We start from the raw sequence: 20,096 nt of genomic DNA, 5'->3' as shown, positions 1-20,096 counted from the left end.
TTTCAAATTGGTCACTCCAAGGAATCGATAAGACTTTCGAGGGATTTAAAGTTTTCCCTTTTCTGTATTCTTAAGATTCTTCATATATATGTCCAGACAGGACTTGGTAGGGACTTTATTTCGCTATCTGACTGAAGAACAGGAACAAATGTCCTAGCGTAGGAATACAAAGACATTTTGGAGAGTTGTTGATTTTCCAGTCAAATTCAAAAGAATCAAGTACGTGAACAACTGCAACTTTAAGATATGGCGTTAGGAAATGTATTTCTTATGACAGTTTTTGGCTTATGCATTCAAAAGACATTAACTTTTTATCATGGAGTATTCCCAAATGACTTCGCATGGGGTGCATCAACTTCAGCTTACCAGACTGAAGGATCTTGGAATAAGGACGGTAGGTGAACAAAATAAAGTAACTGTTATGTGCCAAAATAAATTCAATGTTATTCTTTTTCTGCAATATCATGTCTGTTGATAATATTTTCAAAGAAAAAGAAGAGAATCGGTGCTGTTCATTATGAATCCCCGAAAGAACTTGTGAATTTTAACAACGCAAAATGTTATGGCATCTTTACATTTTTAATAGATCAAATCGAGATAAAATACTAGTGACCAATATTAGTTAAGAACTAAAAAGTAAAGAAGAAAAATATTACCTATACTTAAAATCAGAATTAATTTCAAAATGAGTTGAATGGTATTGTTCGATATGGCATATCAAACATTGCAATTATCGATAGTTCTCGATTTTGTTAATTTATCATTTATAAACAAAATACAATTTTTTTTCAATTGTGTATGTCATAATTTTTTTGTTTTTTATGATCGTAAATTTTTATTTTGAATTATTTTCATTTGTAAAGTTTCCTATAATTTTCATTTCTATACAATTATCATATTGGATTTTGGTCCAAAGTATTACGAAACATTTCTTGGCTTCAACACAAATGTATTAGAGGCGAAAGTATTATGGTTTTGCAATCATTGATGATTAAATGATCAAAACGCACTGTTTAACTGTTGTGAAAGTGTGGGGGAAAAACTGTCTTATAATTTTAATTAAAATAAAGCTATCAAGACGATTTTAACATGTTATGTAATCTGCGTTTAAAGTTGATAATTACGTACAATGTATTAAGGAAGGAATTGCAAAGACAAATCTTAGAAAGGATTTTGTCAAGATATTTTTTGTAATTATTTTTTTTTATTTTTCCTACTTTCATTTTGCTAAAATGAATCAGTTTTTGTAAATCAAACTTCGTGTATACCCTTTTTCATTTTGAGGCCGAGGAAAAAGTATCTGGGACACGTTCTCTAAAACTTCCGGAAACATCGTTGATGGATCAAACGGAGATAAGGCCAGCGACTCTTATAATAAATACAAAGAAGATGTCCAGTTATTGAAACAATTAGGGGTAAGAAACTGTTAATAGGGAGAGCAGTCTGATACAGAGAGTCTATTATGTCGTAATTCTAAAGTAGAAGATTCTCCGCTAGCCCATTTCAAATCATGATTTAGCATCTTATGTCACAACTCTTTACATTTTCTATCAAAATTGAGTGCTCACATAATCGATATATATTGCCATCAACTCCGTCCAAAATTTGCTTTGAACGATTAAAGATGTAAATCACGGTACTTGTTTCAAATTTTTCACCCTAGAAACTTTTATTCAATAAATCAGTTATTCGTGTTTACTCAATTGACATGCAATGAACAACTGATTCTTTCAGCACGTGAACAAGCCTGCTGGTGCGTTAGGTACATGTACTTCAGCTGAAGGAAAATATTTCTTCTAACTTGTAATTATTTTCCTAGGTTACGCACTATAGATTCTCCATTTCTTGGAGTCGAGTCTTGCCAAGCGGTACCTTAAGTCCTAGGAATGAGGAAGGAATCAACTTCTATAAAAATCTAATAAAAGAACTTAAAGACAACAATATAGAACCCGTGGTTACCCTCTACCACTGGGATCTACCACAGAGTCTACAAGATCATGGTACCAGCACTTCATATTTTCTCAATACTTACTCATAAAAGACATTAATATCGTCTCCTATTATAATTTTAACTACTCAAAATCTTTTCATTGTGATTATCACTATTATAAACGATCTAAAGAGCATGCTTCCTTTTTTGTTGTTGTTGATTAACTCAGAATAAACAATAATACAAACTTTTAAAAAAAATTTTGTATAGGCGGATGGGAGAATTCTACTACCATTACCCGTTTTAAAGAATATTCAAAGTTGATGTTTCAACAACTGGGTTCCCAGGTAAAACTTTTTTTTCCATAACTTCTGAAGTGTATAGAATGCATGTAGGTACATGTAATTAAAACATAACATTTTTTGTGTTTCAGTATAAATAATCGGATGTATTTGCAAATATATTTCATCTCAAAAAGTAACAATCTTAATTAAAAAGGGGGTGGCCGTATTGAGCTATATAAATATTGATACCAAACTACAGGTCAAGATGTGGATCACAATCAACGAGCCCTATGATATCGCTTGGTACGGATATGGAACCGGAAGTCAAGCTCCTGGAATTAAAGAGCCTGGAACTAAACCCTACACTGTTGGACACAACTTACTTTTAGCGCACGCTAGTGTTTACAGGCTTTATAAAAGGGACTTTGCTTCCTCTCAGAGAGGTAAAATAGGAATTGCTCTAAATTCAGACTGGAAAATGCAAAAAACGAACAAACCTGCTGACGAACAAGCCGCAAAAAGGGCTATAGAATTTATGCTTGGTTGGTTTGCAAATCCAATTTTCGGAAATGGAGATTATCCAGCAGAAATGAAAGCCAGAGCAGGAATCCGTCTTAAAACAATAACCCCTGCTGAGAGAAGCGATATTAAAGGTGAAAAGAATTAAAAATGTACCAATGCACAATGCGATGTATTGTCTAATTATAATAAACTTGCTTGAAATAAGGTACATGAAAATGCAAAATACATTTTAACAAACAGGTTCATCCGACTTCTTTGGAATCAACCACTATACCACCAAACTTGTTGAAGACAGTCCATCCACGATAAGTGGTGACAGCTATGTTAAAGATCTCGGCGTAAAGGAGTCGTTTGATCCAACATGGGATGGGTAATAGTACAAATATAGAAATAAGTCCATTCAAAAGTACCTGAAATTTTACTTTTACGAAATATTAAATAATGATGACTGTAAACAACTAGAATTGATTTAAAAGAATCATTAGGGGATTCTATTATATATTAGTGTTGTCAATGAGTACTCGGTTAACATTCGCATGGTTACTCGGTTACTCGGATGTATAATTTTACATGTTAGAAAAAATGTTACTTTGTTTATTAATGTGTACTTTATAATATATTCCCCGATTTATTTACCGTTAACTTAAGTCTCAATCCACAAAAACTATCGGTGTGTTTTGATTAGTTTCGGATCCACAGTTATCTAATTAATGGCTTTGATAACCAAGGGATATTGAGTTTTGAAGACCCGAATTTTAATAATAAGATGCAACGGTACGTGGGACAATGAATATACTATAAAAACCATCAGACAAAAACTTAGAAACCTACGATATATAACCCGAAAAAAGCGAACAATTATGGGATAGGTGAATGCTTCTCCTTCATAAACGATTAATTATTATCAAATATATTTTTAATATATATTTTGTATATGTTATTGTGAATAAAGTTTAATATGCCTTTCCTCTGATTTACACATATTAGTATATGACAAATAAGATATAGTGATAACGAACAGTAAGCAAGCTCAAAAGTCCATTGAAACAATACAAATCGGGATTAGAGCAAACATTGACTTCTTAAAACATCAGAGGTAGGATCAGGTGCCATGGAGGAGTAAGCATCCTTTGTCGACCGGTCACACCCGCCGTGTGCTCAATGTTATCATCAGGCAAGCAGAAAAAATCCGTAGACCATTCAGTGTTTAAATAATGGCTGCCTAACAATTAATATGAAAAACGTCAGTCAGCATTTGACATAATGATGGATTGAATAAAACTTGTAATGATGATATACATGTTTATAATATATTCCTAGATATAAAATGATTAGAGGTCTGAAAAAAACGATCTAGTAACCAGGTTTCGCGTATCTTGTTAATAAAAATCGTACGATTTGACATCACAATTTCGTATACAAGTATATTTTTAAGTTTTGTTGGTACGAAAATTGGCTATATTAATTCAAGACATCTAAATGTATTTCATTGAAGACCAAAGGAGAAGAAAATATACCCAGAAGGAATTCGAGAACTTCTAAAGTACATAAATGCTACGTACAACCACCCAATTATCTACGTCACTGAAAACGGGGTTGGTGACTGTGGAACACTGTTAGATCAGACCAGGGTGAATTACCTCAGAAATTACATCGACCAAGTTCTTACTTGTAAGTATTTTTAAGAGATATTGTATTTTTATTCATATGATAGACATTATTTTCTTTAGAACTGTCTACCCATTCATTTACATTTCAGCATATGCACTGGATAAGGTGAATGTAAAAGGCTACTTTGTTTGGTCTTTACTCGACAATTTCGAGTGGGGAGCTGGTTACACAAAAAAGTACGGACTTTACAAAGTTGACTTTGAAAGAGACGGTCGTGACAGAACTCCTAAGGCTTCGGCAAATTTCTACAGGGACGTAATTAGTCATAAAGGATTTCCCGCCTGTAGGTTATTCTACTTTTCTTTTTTCTTTTTTTTTTAGAAAAAAAAAGAATGCCGTAGTCTATCAACAAGAAAAAAAAGTGTCCTCGATTTATTATTCTTGATTTAAAATATATTTACATTAGGAATAAAAAGCAAACTTATCATGAGAGATTTTCTGTACATGTAGGTACGACAAATCTCTGGATTTTAAATTAATATCAATTTACAAAACATGCTTCAGCAAAACTGATCATTTTACCTTAGTTACTACAGAAATGTTCTGATAATGAATTAAAGGATTTTATTCTGAAAAGATTTGAAACATAAACATCAATATCAAAATATTTTCAACAGCCTGGAAGACATCGGAGACTTCATATTACATCAAGCAAGGTACCATGCCTTTCCGAATTTTCTTTTCCTTATTTTACCCTCAGTTTTCATCCTACACTTACATGTATAGGAACGTTTTATCACTTTTTCTTAACTTGTTAGATTTGGAAGATCGTGATGATTTTATCAGAGGACAGTTTCCTCACGGGTTTGCCTGGGGTGCAGCGACTTCAGCTTATCAAATTGAGGGCGGATGGAACTCGGACGGTTCGTAAGAAGCAACAATCGAATTTATTATGTTTTTACTCATTAAAAAATATCAAAGATTTGTTGCTTTTTTCAGCCTTTGGTATGCTTTCTTTTTTATTTATTTTTTTATATTAAAACTTTCACCATATTTCAATAATCTAATCAAGTTGAACATTGATAAATATATAATTTTGGCTAATTTTTACAGGAAAGGGGCCAAGTATTTGGGATGTTAAGTCACACAAAGGTGAAATAGCTTACCAGCAGACAGGAGATATTGCATGTGATAGTTATCATAAGTATAAAGAAGATGTACAGATGCTCGTCCGTCTGGGCGTGTCTCATTACCGGTTCTCTATCGCCTGGAGTCGTGTAATGGCAGACGGAACACTTCACACAATTAACAGCAAGGGCATAGAATATTATAATAATCTGATTGATGAACTTTTAGCCAATCATATAGAGCCAATGGTGACGTTGTATCATTGGGACCTGCCACAGGCTCTACAAGACATTGGAGGATGGCAGAACGATAAAATCATCGACTATTTTAACGACTACGCTAGACTCTGCTTCTCTTCCTTTGGTGACCGAGTAAGATTTGCAGCAGTATTTTTAATGAATCAGATTTTACTGTTAGACATTTCCTGTTTCAAATTGCACATCTTATTTAGAAACTTATTTAAATGGATAAGACTGAAGTTTCAATTTGATTTGTTCGTTTTTTATATGTTAATTTAATACTCTCCAGCCTACTGGGTTTACTCCATTTTTATTTCCTATTTCGCGTATTTAACATTGATTTTGATTCCTATCAATAGGTCAAATTGTGGATAACATTTAATGAGGCGTTTGTGGTATCCTGGTTGGGATACGGTATCGCTGTGTTCGCTCCTGGGGTGTACAGTCCAGACACTGGTGTCTATGTAGTGGCCCACAATATCATCCGATCTCACACCCGGGCCTACCGTACTTACGAGAGCACATTTAAAGCCATTCAGCAAGGTTTATATGTCATTAATGTATAGTAGCAAATGAGAGGAAATAATGTCTTCCAAAGTTGTTGTACAGAAATGGAAGAACTATACGGAAAATCTTTGCCTCAGAATAAGATGTTCTTCAAAAAAGTAGGCTAGAATAAAAGACATGTGCGCACTTTTTTCGTCCCATTTGAAAACGAGCTAAAAGAATATGCTCATCATTGCTTGTTTGAAACATAGCTCTCAGTAATTTGAAATGAACTGAAATTCATTCTAGGACAAGTTGGAATAACCTTGGACTGTGATTGGAAAGAACCCCAGACTGACAGTACCACCAGTCGATACGCCGCCGAGCGAGCTCTACAGTTCAAACTTGGATGGTTTGCCAACCCTTTCTTTGGTAATGGAGATTATCCATCTGTCATGAAAAGAAAAGTTGCAGATAAGAGCAGACGGCAAGGTTATCCCAAATCTCGTCTGCCAGAATTTACTCCTGATGAGATCCAACAGAATAGAGGTACACGGCGCATCTCTCGTCATGAACTTTATCCTTTACTGATATGATAAAGTATGAAAAAAAATTACGTGATAATCAATTTCTTTTTCTTATCAACATCTTGATTCATCAATGCATGTATATAAACATTAATCGTGTTAAAGAATGAGTCTAAAAGTCAGGTAAAAACAAATGCTTAATATCAGGAGTTATGTATATTGATGGTGCATTTGAATGCTCTAGGTGCATATGATTTCCTTGGGCTAAATCATTACACAACTAATCTTGTTCGTGAGGAAATTCGGGACATTAACTGGCATAGCTATGAAAGTGACCAAGACATCGACACTTCAGAAGATCCGTGCTGGAACAAGTAAGTTGGTGTGTTATTAGATTTTAATGTCATATGAAGCTCCGTGACTTCTGTTTCTCTTTTCCCCCTGATTCTATTCAGTTTTGATAGGTGTGTTAAGATAACAAAATTTAGATGTTGCAATTTTTTGTCGAGTTGGATTTTTAATCTTACTTCAATAGCAGTATTTTTCCCATCCCATTATTCGTTAGAAGTACCTTTCTCCATAAAGCCTTTCAGTTGCTTCCATTTTTATGATGGTAATACAAGATACATAAAGCTATCCTTTTCAATCAGGACCGAATCTGATTGGTTACGCGTGAATCCCTGGGGAATTCGTCGGTTGTTGAAGTGGATCAAGGATCGCTATGGTAACCCCCCTGTGTATGTCACAGAAAATGGTGTCTCTGATAAAGGGGAAATGAAGGACTTATCAAGGTCTAGATATTATACTTACTACATCAACGAGGTTCTAAAAGGTAAAAAAAAAGGTTTTTTTTTTTTTTTTTTTTTTTTTTTTTTTTTTTTTTTTGAATTTAAAAATATTCTCTAAAGTATAACGATATCAGATAATCAAATATTCTTTAATGTCTGTTTCTTTAAAATTAACGCAGTTTATGACGCGTTTTTGGAATTTTCTATTTGTTTCAGCAATAAGAAGGGACGGATGTGACGTCAGAGGATATATGGCGTGGGCCTTGATGGATAATATGGAGTGGAACAGTGGCTATACGCAGAAATTTGGTCTATATCATGTTAACTTTGATGATCCAAATAGACCACGAACTGCAAAGCATTCTGCATCAGTGTATGGCAAAATAGTTAGGGACAATGGGTTTGGATATTTATGAGAATATAATAGTTTAGGAAACCATGAAGCAGTTAGTTTTAAATAAGAGATACAGTAATCTAAATGTATTTTGCATCCGTATAAATCGTAGGAATCGAGAATTTTTGTATATAATTGTTTAGAATCCACGTGCCTGAATAAACTAAAAGAGGTAACTTAGTTATGAATAACAGTATAGTACTACTGCAGGAAAATTAAATGAAAATATTTATTTTCTGATGTTTAGTCTATGAATCAAACCGTACACGAACCAACAAAAAGGATTCAAAGATTATGTGCAGTGGTGTCGTATGACATGTACAGTGTTGAAAACAGGAGGTCAATGAAATTCGCCTATCTGTTTGACCTGTAATAAATATTGCTAAGTCAAGTGTGTTTCATAATTTCTATCTGTACAACAGAAAAATTTAATTTCCGATTTAGTTGACAGGAATTCCATGACTTCCTATCAAAAATAAACAATCGAGGCATTTAATGGAACCAGTAGATGATTGATCGGTGAATTTGAAGGCTAAGATGGATTAGGGTTTACTCGATTCCGTCTCTTGACAGGGGTTTTTTGATATCTATCCATATAGACATATATTGATAGATAAGATGTGTTTGTTTTAAAGTTTGAATTGTTTGAGTAAGACTTGTCTTATCTTTTCTTGTATACAAACCAATTTTGACAAAAAGCTCCTCCAAAAACGTGACATTCATTTTCTATATCTACTAGATGAAAATGATGTATTATTTTCTTTTTATATTTACAAGTACAGGGGAATATTGCGTATTTGAAAATAAAAAACTGAGTTAACAAAATATGTCCAAACAAGGGAAGAAAATGTTTTTCTCCCACGATATTGTTTTACTTACCTAACTGATCCCAAGTAATAAAAAGATAACACAATGAAAATAAATTCCCTCAACTTAAATAAGGTTTAATTTTTCCCATCATGGATGATATGTACATGTACAGTAAAAATTATAATGCAAATATGTTTACCAGAATATTAAATCGAAAAATATCTATCATTATGTACATGTAAGCAGCTTTATTGAAGCCTGTTCCTTAATTATGAAAACATCATCATTTATCTTGAAGATTTCTTCATTTCAATTTTCCTAAAGGTAGTTTTAAGCTGATTTATCGGGGCAGTCTATTGAGCAGCACAATGACCTACAAAAATAAGGAAATTCTCATTAACTAAAAAAACATTTCGCACGATTTATTTCCTGTTCATGTCAACAATGACTGTAATAAAAGTATCTAGTATTTCAAACGTATACCGATTTCTCCAAGGGGTATTTCATATTTATGATCGCCATGACAATATAGACCTGGTGAACAAGGGCACGCAAGTACCAATTCTGTAGGCCTGGAAGTTGTGTTGCCAAATCTCACCAGACACCCTGTAAAATATTCAAGCTTTAAAACATTCATAGAACACCGTAAGTATTTATATGGAGATTGCAGATAACATATATTATACGTTAATGTTCAGAGGTCGCTGACCTTCAGCGGGCAGAAGATGGGACGAAAAGGTTCTTCAGATTACGTTTATAATTAATCATAGGAACTGCACAGTTTAGCTTTTTCGGAGACTCAACTACAGAGTTATTTACAAGGTGTTAAAAGATTCACAAGGATTAAACAATGATAAGCAGCAGGGATCGTATAGAAACAGTTCACACGTGCGCAAATGTTGTGAGAATTTTTTTTTTTTAGATATTTAATATTTTTGATACGGTAATGGTCATAATGATGTATATTTATTCATTTAACAATTTTTGAACCATGGATGCATTTGTGACAAAAATTCTTTTTCAATATAACAATTTTGTCTGTATACACACCGCCATGAAAGAATAAATGATCCAAATTGAAAACAAATTGTCAAGATTAATGAAGAATCCGGATTACTGAGTAATGCCTTTTATAATTGGAAGATATAAAATGTAAAGTCTGCTCCAATCAAATTTCGATCGGAAGGTGAATCGTCCGAAATATTGTTGTCCAGATTACTTGGGCTCGACTTTACATGTATGCATAATAATACCAGGGACCTATATACGTCGCTGATAATATTAATGATACATCATTACTGTACAGTTATTGACTGGGTATGAGGGCAACATATGATTTGTTGGATCTGAAGGTGAAAATGTTGCCCGTGGCCGAAGGCCGAGAGCAACATTTTCACCTTCAGGTCCAACAAATCATATGTTGCCCGAATCCCAGTCTATAACTCTTTTGTTATACCCTTCACATAAGATAAATACATATTAAAACACTAAAGCAAAGATTTTAGAATAGATTTAATCAGTTTATAAACAATAACTTCATAAGCACATTTTGGCTTAAACAATAAAAAAAAAATTAACAAAGAATGAAAAAATTAATTATGTAATTATTATAACAGAGAAATTATTTAATTAAATAACAGAAATAATCATTTTCTTTAATCAAAGTTTAATAATCACTTTGGTTATCACAATCATTTATCACAGGGAATATATCACAGGTTATTTATGACTGAGCCCCTGTACTGGATGAATAATTGTTAATTGTAACAGTACAGCCATGAAAGTTATAGGCCATTGCAGTGGACACTGCAGACTTTGGAAATTCTGAAACATTTGCAAAGATGGTAGGGTCATCTAGAACTGCTGCCAGTGCCTCATCATCAATATCACCAAGCCAGTCGATGGACTCCAACGATGGTTGTAGGATTTCGTTCGTGGCCCCGGGGCCTGTATTTGAGATTGTTTGAACAGTCATAGAAGATGAAGGTCCAAATGAATATGTGATGGGTTGAACACTTGATGATGAAGGCCTTGATGGATATACTTCTGAACCATGAAATTTTGACACATGTATTTTCCTGCTCAAAGCATCTGACATTTCTCTTATACGTTTTTCGCTCAATTTTGAGGAATAACGTTTCAGACTTGTCTCAGAATTGTGCTTTGATATCCCCATGATATCCTGATTCGTCCAAGATTGTAATACATGTGGCTCTAATCGAATGATTAGTGTATATTGTGGCGAGTTTTGCCTCTCTGCTGATTATCTGCATAAATTTCCCAAGTGTATTCTTGCCCACAACCATATTGTCATACCACAGGTCAAGATTATCAGGGTTAAATGATGTTGGCAGGGATTTTGGTCTTTGCCACAATGACTTGCATTCCGGAACAGTTTTTTAATGTATTTTTTTAAAGCTTGCCTCTGGACAGTTGGGGTTTCCTAAAATAGTTTTGAAAAATAATATAGTGCTTATATGGTTTTTCCAAAATAGATTGATTAAAATGTTTTTTTAATATTTGGAATAATAACAAGAATAATCTATATACCAGGTTGTTCATATATGCGAGCAGCATTGGTATCATCATCCCCTGAGTCTCCCCTGTGGTGGAAATCAATTCTGTGACGCCATCTTTCTCGCAAACTACAACTCTTGCAGCACTGAACTTCGGTTATTTCCGTGTCGCCGAAATTGAACGACAATTGCCTGTGACGTAGCAGTGACGTTGCGGTCTAATAATTCTTATGTTAGACTGACAGACCGGACAACAATGGAATTGTTAGACCGATGAAAAAAACATTTACTTTGTTGGACTTTTTATTTGTAATAAATATATAGAAAGATATATGTATTTATAAGGGTGTAACAAATCTGTTGCTTTCGAAAACAAAACAAAATCAGACTCACTTGCTTCTAACAAAGTTTATATAAATGTGTTTATTTTGATTCTCGCTTTTTGAGAAAATTTTATTTTTGTGAAACAGTCTCTTCCTATATTGTGTCTCATTTTTCTCATACTAAAAACCGCAATATACATGTATGCATTTAGTTGTTCCAAAAGATTTTTTTATTCGCCATAATTACTACTTTGTAATTTCAGCATTACTTATATGCATTCTTTTGTATAAACACTTTTTACTAACTGTGTGGAAAGAGATCTACGGCATTAAAAACCATAACACGGACCGAGGGGTGGGGGTGGGGGGTCAAAAGTTAAAGTTTACAATTTTTACGTTGAAGCAAGTGCAACGTCATAAGCAAAAATCAAAATTCACGCCCACACATTGAATGCTGTTGCAATGGCTCTTCCATTAATTGTTACTTATCCGAAGGAATTTTGAAATATGAATCCCATTTGCAGACAGAGCAAAGATTGAAAATGTAAATATAAATTAAGTACTGAATTATTATTTTCTTTAAAGATGTAGTCTTATAGCTGCAATCCTTACGCGCGTCAGTCAGTTTGTTTGCATACACCGTTGCAGTTGTTAAGACCGCGGAACATTAACTGGCAAGATTGGAAATATGCAGCTTATTACCATCTGTTTCAGTCAAAAATTTGATGATAGACAATAAAATGGGCGGGTACTATTTGACACGGATGTCTGAGAAAACATCAGATTAAAATTATAGTTTGAAATTCATTTTCAATCCACTTCATTTACGCTCATAAACCAAGTGTTACTGATTGATCCACACGAACATTAATTTCAATTTCGGCATAGTTTGAAAGAACAAGGTATGGTAGCGGCCGAATTTGGTCCCTTATTTAATGTAAAAATCAAAACATAGTTAAAATTGGTACACTTTGAAGTTAAAAACTTTAAATGTTGCTTGTTTTAAAACCAGCCATATATTTGATTCAAAGAGTACAGGGAGGCTACAAGAGGGTGCCAAAGTTGGACATTTTACCGAATTTCCTCAATTCTTATGGAATTTCCTCAAATTTGAGATATTTTTCACTTCGGGAACTTCACAAGCTTGCCTATCTGAGATTTTTATACACAAGAGGCATCTGATATCAGTGCATGAAATATATAAATTTGGTAGATAAATAAGCTTGTGCTCTGTGTTTTCTGAAACAAAATGTGCTATAAAATTGATGGAAATTTGCATAAAAATGAGAAAATTCGGAAAATGACATATTTTGTGACCTTCCTGTGACCTTTGTGTACCCCATAACTTAGATTCAATACTCATTTTGTAAGAGGGATGATAACAGGTTTGTAATGATAAACTATTGCATCGCTCCTGGAGACACCACCAATCAGGGGCCAAAAAGGGGTCATAACCTATCTTGTCCTTTATATAAATAGAATTTTTTGTCCATGCTTTCAAAGAGATAAAAAGCGGACGGCCATTTGATTCCTGTTTGTTGGGAGGGGATGAAAGCTACTGAATATAAATAAGATACTTTTTGAGTTTGGAACCCCCAACCCACCCTCACCCCCTCACTCTTTTCACCGTTTTTGCTTGTCAAACATTTTTCAGTGAAGAAGAAAATAATATCTCTCGTCAACCTAGAAATAAATTATTATATTCTGATATGTGAAGGCATTAACATCATAATCTGACTCAATAAAATTTGCCACCACCCCCTTCCCCTTCTAGCATCAAATGACCGTCCCCTGAAAAAAAAATATCTATAACTGTAGCCTGTCCTAAAAAGTATTGGATAGAAAACTCTGATAAATATGATATTCAAACTACATGCACATGTATTTGGAAATCGAAATTATATGTCTTCTGGGTCATATATTAACACTATTCGTTTGAAAACAGCTAGGGTGAATAAAAAATGAATTTCAAACTAGAATTTCAATCCAATGTTTTCTCAGACGTCCGTGTCGCATTGTACCCACCCATTTCATCGTCTATCATCAAATGTTTTGACTGTAACAGCTGGAAAAGGCGTAAGTTGCATATTTCCGATCTTGTCAGTTAATGTTCGGAGGTCTTATGAGACTATATTTTTCAAAAAATAATGATTCAAAGCTTAAGTAATCCCCGTTCTTCTCCATCTGAACACCGTTCACGGTAGCTCAGTCGGTAGAGCGCTCGCTCCGTGATCGGGAGGTCGTGAGTTCGAATCTCGGCCGCGACAGACCTAAGTCGATAAAAAATAGGTAGCAACTGTTCCTTCGCCATGCGCTCGGCACTTTGGAGTGAAAGTTGCGGGTCTTTCGGATGAGACCTTAAAAACCGAGGCCCCGTGTCACGGCAGGCGTTGGCACGATAAAGATCCCTCTCTGCTCAATGGCCCTGAGTGCCGAGTAAAGGTCAAAATTTGAAGCCCTTCACCGGTATATGGTGACGTCTCTATATGAGTGAAAAATTCTCGAATGGGACGTAAAACAATATACAATCAATCAATCAATCTCCATCTGAACAATCTTCGATCAATTAATGTCAATCGTTTTGATATGATTCTATTTATTTTTTTCAATTGTTCAGGAGAAGATTCTTATAAATAATTGATGCCAAACAGACAGCAGGCGACCTTTAAACCAGAATTTTCCTTTCCCCCAGTTTAACATGTGATTATAAACATGCCATTAGAATAACTCTACCATCTCCGACTTCTCCCATTGGAACACAGTGTCCACGATGGCTTGTTTGTCGTTTTCCGATTGGTTGGACGTTCGAAACACAACATTCGTTGTCATGACAATCAGTAGCTACGTCACACATTCGTTGTTGATGAACATTTTCCTTGATCACAAACGTCTGCTTTGGTATAACATAACCCGTTTATCAAAGCGATAAAACAATATTTTGATATATAGAAAATGTATTAGAAATTAAACAAAATTTTTTATGCAAGTTTACAAATCACGCATTAATAAATATTGAAGTATTACTTACGAAGCAAAGTCCAATGCATATTGTAAGTGTTGTTATATTTAAGAAATACATATTTCAGTAAGTCTGTAATACCTTGAACCTAATCCGTTTATCTTAATATATCTCTTACAAAGGTTCCCTCCTTCGTTTCTTGAGAACACAGATAACATATACTTGGCGAAACAGTGAAGATATATATATATATATATATATATATATATATATATATATATATATATATATATATATATATATATATATATATATATATATATATCCCCGAACGAATTTATATTGTTCCACCTATAATTTAGTCGACAGATGTTCAACTTGTAGATGGCTTGGACAGAACCAATGAAACATCATAGAAATGATAATCACCAAGTCATGATGTCTCTTGTTAAAATTTTCCAAATTTTGCTGCTGTTTCCATGGAAACGAAAAGGGGGGGTTGAGAAAACTTGGATTTTTAAAAAAAAAAATTCATAAAATTGAAGTTGCTTACTCTTTTTTCAACTTTAATTTTGCACTGTTGGGGTCAGTTGGCGGTGATATTTGCTGTTGCTTGCAATTGCGAAGTTTGCAGTTGATACTTTTGATTTGAAAGCTAAAACCCTTTCAGTACCATGCTCGTCAATGTAACTTAAACATGTTCCGTTATTATATATGAAATGACGCTTACCAGAGTACTACCTCGCAATTGGAGTCCATAGAAAAAAATATATACCAGTACATGTATTACAAAAAGGATCCAATGTTTTTTATTTGGAAATGATTTTATCCTAAAATGTGTGCATTTTCAATCCTGACACATCGATGGAAAACACACAACTCGTTGTATAAAAATCATATTCAATCACAAAACATAAGAGATTCCTTTTATCTAAATATACTCTAATGGTTTATCCTCATTCCGTCAGCAACGTAAACAATATTGCATCGCTAAAATAGTTCTATTCAATATTAGGGCAAAAATTCATGTTTACAGTAATTTCTTTTGTTTATATTCTTTAAATCAAATTATCAAGACTTTGATCTTCCTTGTTTAAAAATGCAAATTTAATTATATCCACAAATTCTCTGTAATGGGAGGAAACATTCTGGTTATTCGCAGCTTGTTTTTTGTAAAATCTTTATGTATACAAATACATTTCATGAGTCGTTGGAATGATTTGTTTTGTTTGTTTGTATATATGTTGTTTAACGTACCTCTCGAGAAATTTTTACTCATATGGAGACGCCACCACTTGCCGGTGGATAGCTGCAAATTTTGTCCTATACTCGGCATTTACGGCCATTGAGCAGTGAGGGATATTTTTCGTGCTAGCACCTACTGCGACACGAGACCTCGGTTTATACGGTCTCATCGGAAGGACCAGTCTCCACGTCCCACAGTGGGATTCGAACTCGCGACATAAGGATCAACTCCTTACGCCGCGACTCTAGAGCAGACGCTCTAACCACTGCGCCACGCGGGCGACTGAATGAAGAATGTGGGATAGGAAAGAAAACTATTCAATTACAGGTATGGACAGGATAAAAGGGTAACGATTTTATATATGTAAATATATGACTTTGTACTAAACCTTAATTAAACCAGCAATTATTGAGTTAAGTGCAGAGTCGTGATAAGTATTGTGCATTTTGGATACTTTCTCAGAGATTTCAAAACAAGCCTCTAGCTGTTTAATTTTGACAATTTACACCATAACATAAATATATTGAGTAACATAACACAAATCCGGAAAAAATCATGATAATCTTCTCACTAAATCTTTGTCAGGTATCTATTTATGAATCCCTTCTTGCAGTCTTCCTTTACGAAATGGTCGCCAAAACTAAAGCCGTTAAAACTGATACATGTGTATGAAATTTGCTCATTTTTAATTTCCTTTACTCTCCTAATCTATCGTGATTTCGAGCCAAAACATTTGGTATGGGTTGATGCAGTCTTTTCTTCTTTTTCTAGATTTAGGCCATTTAGAATGATAATGATACATGTATGTGGATGATGTGTTTCTACGACTGTCAGAAACATTGATCCCAAGAATAAGCTTATGAAGGTAACATGAATTCTTTGCCAATGACTTCCCGTAGATGAATTTTCTTTGCTCACTCATCAATGACTGACCACCAGACATGGCTTCTAACAATTCCCATCATGGTTGGCAAGACCAATGTCAATAGAAAATAACTTCTCTGTATTCTTAAAGTGCATTTCACAAACCAAATGCTGTATCAGTGTATCATCCAAAGTTATCCAATGCAATATTCTGACAGCTTACATAATTGGATGATATAGTCTTTCATAGATGTACTCTCTTCTGGGGTCTTTTGTCCCTTTTATGGAAACGGAGCTACTCACTCACCTAAATATGTAGTTTTTGTCTCCCAGTTGATTCGATACGCAAGAGCATGCTCTACGTATGTATCAATTTCTTAAACGAGACAAGCTATTGATAAAGAAGTTGATGAAACAAAAATATCAACAGTCTAGTTGAAAATATCAACAGTTAACATTTCACAAACTCTATGGTCTATAAAATGATCTTGTCAGCAAATAAAATCATTAAATCGAATATTGACTGATGTTTTTCATACAGATTGTTATTAGGCAATTTTTTCACACTGAATTTTCTACGGATTTTTCTGTTTGTCCGATCATGACAAGGAGCACACGGCGGATGTGACCGGTCGACAGGGAATGCTTACTCCTCCCTGATCCCTCTTCTGATATTTAAAGAGGTCCGTGTGTGCTCTGCTCCAAATCTTTATTCTTTCAATGGACTTATGAACTTGATTATTGTTCGTTTTCTTCATATTATACTACAACAATTAGTTTTGGACTCAAACAGGTCTTCAGAACACCGACAAATTTCTGTGAGGTTTACTCGGCTGCTTTTTGAAAATTATATATTTTCCCGAGGTTGTTTCCTAGTTGAGAAAATTTGAGTAAATCAAGCAAGTCAATTCAAAATAAAGGTTTGAAAAAAATACTTTACAAAGAATGTCAAAAATAATTCTTAATAACATTACATTTCGTAGTCGCTATGTGTTGAGTATCAGGGATGCATTTGGTAGAGTTCACAGAGACACACAATTAGCCGGAAACAGTCATTTTATTACAAGCTACATGTACATAGAACATATTTTACAACAAAAAACAAACAACCTTGTTGGTTATATAATACAAATCCGGAAATATACACTACAGTAAGCGATGAAGACTAAACTATATATAGAAATAGTACTTAAACATGGTACTTAACAGTTAGAAGTATCAATTTAGGTTTCCTGTAGATTACCACTAAGGTAATATCCCTAATAGTTACATTAATATTGTTCCACAAAAACCAGTCATTAACCTTTAAACAAAGCATTAATTATCTCAAATCCAATATCAAGAAAGATGACGATACAACCCCATGAGCTCCATCGCCGACTGAAATCTGTAGTAAGCAATTAAAGGATAAAGTATCATAGCGATGTACTGAAAAAGACTATGTCTTAACACATTATCATTAGACATATCCCATAATCCGTACAGAAAATCATTAAACCATACAGACATATTGTTGCAGACAAGGATTACAACCAGTTGTTGTAGGGCATAGATGTCGTATATATCATTTCCAACAAGGACCATTCTCCTGCCGAATAAAATTATAGTAACTTGATAAAGAATGGATAATAGACTGATGACTGCAAGCGATGTCAAAATACTGTCAAAATTCGGTTGAAGAAACGTTTGTATTGCCAGATAGGAAACTACGCCCACGGTACTGACTAGAAGCACAGTTTCGTTTGCATTCAGGGCCACATTTTTTACATATACTTTCAGTTTTTTAAATATCTGGTAATTAATTCCTAATAAACATCCAAATATTGCAGACTTTTGAGCCAACATTAAGCTAAGCCATATTTTGGATTGTGATTTGCTATCTGGAAACACGAAGTTAAAAGGGGCACACACCAATAGAGGAACATTCATTAAAACCACCACTACCATGATCTTTGCTAAACGCTTTGGAGTTTTCCACGAGAACTGTAGGCGAATTTTGTCCGAGTTAAAAAACTTTTCGGTGTCTGGTTTCATGCTGAAGGCAAGAGTAATTGCCAGAATTGAAAACTGAACTGCAATCGGAGATCTGAACTCTTTAGATACTGATATAAGATTTTCTACAACATTTGGACTGTACCCGGTGCAGTTGACGGTAGCTGTATTGTTTTTGTCAAATATAAGGTCCTTGTTTCCATTAACACTGAGTGTCATAAAAACCAATAAATCCGTAAAGTTCCCCATTGCAATAAGTGAAGCAACATATCTAACTGTCGGTCTGCTGATGAACGAATATTGGCCCACATACATGAAAAAAATTAATTGTAAAATAATAAATATTATGTTTGTAAAGCCTTCAGCAGCTATCACATTTGTCAATTCCGATGAAATCATATTTCTGCATTTCAGATAGAATGTGACATAAATAATGGTGAAAATAATTTTTGCTAATCCAAAAATGAACAAGAATCCCAGTTTCGTTTTGATAACTGGAGAAGAAGATTTTTCACTAATCCAATCCCTTTCGTGATGGTGAATCGACACAAAGGCAAAAATAAGAGCCGTAGCCCCTAAGAATCTAACTGTTATGTTAATGCCAATGACAACGTCTACAGCACCAATATCGGATTCTTCTTTTTGTCCATATTCGATAATTGGTACTACCAATATACCGATCAATAAGGACATCAGTAGGTAGGATCCCATCTCGCCATCCTTTCCAAAACGTGTAACGGAATCAAAATGGCCGCGAATCTCATCGTCTCCCTCCATTTTGTTCTGAGTTATAGAAGATCATGAATTAATTGCACTTTGCATCATGTGCTGTAACAACCTTACAACCTTATCATTGAAGCAAATATTTGTGCATATATTTGCCAAACGGAGCGACGCTTAAAATGTTTAAAACTGATAAAAGCGACACAAGGAAGTAGATGACAAGGGAAAGAAAAGGTAATCGAGACCGGGAAGAGTCTCCATTCCGGCAAATTAAGATCAGTAATTTTGCTTCAATATGTATGTAGGTATGAGACTGAAATCGAGTAACCTATATTTATCTATGCTATTCAAAATCGTATAACACAAGGAAAAAATTGGTATCTTCCATGTTATGTTCTGAAAATATAAATTAATCACTTATTTTGAATATATATATATATATATAGATATAGATATAGATAGATAGATAGATAGATAGATAGATAGATAGATAGATAGATAGATAGATAGATAGATAGATAGATAGATAGATTAGTTATAACAAAAGAATTAAATCAAAACTTTTCATTCTTTTTCAATGCATGAACTTTTTTTTATAAATGTGAATGAAATGTCTTACAAGTATGACAGATGAAAATATTCTTCTTTTAGACTTGGAAATATCTCTTAAAAGTTTTACCACCACCCACCACAACACACACACTCATCCCTTTATTTATTACAATAATTCATTACATAAGTAATATCTATATAT

At 34.0% G+C, this 20,096-nt stretch overlaps 3 protein-coding genes across 3 annotated transcripts; 1 reads left to right on the top strand and 2 right to left on the bottom strand.

The window, feature by feature from the left end:
• The first annotated feature begins 233 nt into the window (after window positions 1-233).
• LOC133205272 (lactase/phlorizin hydrolase-like) lies at window positions 234-8,187 on the top strand. The gene is made up of 16 exons (XM_061341045.1): window positions 234-394; window positions 1,285-1,415; window positions 1,820-2,000; window positions 2,201-2,277; window positions 2,474-2,867; window positions 2,977-3,106; window positions 4,232-4,407; window positions 4,496-4,690; window positions 5,025-5,063; window positions 5,166-5,270; window positions 5,461-5,846; window positions 6,074-6,257; window positions 6,510-6,749; window positions 6,972-7,101; window positions 7,378-7,559; window positions 7,732-8,187. The coding sequence occupies exons 1-16, from the start codon at window positions 247-249 to the stop codon at window positions 7,929-7,931; spliced, it is 2,898 nt and encodes a 965-aa protein (XP_061197029.1). The 5' UTR covers window positions 234-246; the 3' UTR covers window positions 7,932-8,187.
• Window positions 8,188-8,866: 679 nt separating this feature from the next.
• Window positions 8,867-14,681, bottom strand: LOC133206393 (uncharacterized). Its single transcript, XM_061342355.1, has 4 exons — window positions 14,587-14,681; window positions 14,292-14,448; window positions 9,203-9,325; window positions 8,867-9,092 (listed from the first exon to the last, which is right to left on the bottom strand). The coding sequence occupies exons 1-4, from the start codon at window positions 14,635-14,637 to the stop codon at window positions 9,073-9,075; spliced, it is 351 nt and encodes a 116-aa protein (XP_061198339.1). The 5' UTR covers window positions 14,638-14,681; the 3' UTR covers window positions 8,867-9,072.
• Window positions 14,682-17,746: 3,065 nt separating this feature from the next.
• LOC133205942 (uncharacterized) lies at window positions 17,747-19,474 on the bottom strand. Its single transcript, XM_061341838.1, has one exon. The coding sequence runs from the start codon at window positions 19,394-19,396 to the stop codon at window positions 17,966-17,968; it is 1,431 nt and encodes a 476-aa protein (XP_061197822.1). The 5' UTR covers window positions 19,397-19,474; the 3' UTR covers window positions 17,747-17,965.
• Window positions 19,475-20,096: the final 622 nt, after the last annotated feature.

This window comes from Saccostrea echinata, unplaced genomic scaffold (genome assembly GCF_033153115.1).
Source record: "Saccostrea echinata isolate AGI-Se365-2 ecotype Australia unplaced genomic scaffold, CSIRO_AGI_Sech_v1 ptg000054l, whole genome shotgun sequence".
NCBI lineage: Eukaryota > Metazoa > Mollusca > Bivalvia > Ostreida > Ostreidae > Saccostrea > Saccostrea echinata.
The sequence above is the reverse complement of the archived record's forward strand: the minus strand, read 5'-3'. Positions and strand labels throughout refer to the sequence as shown.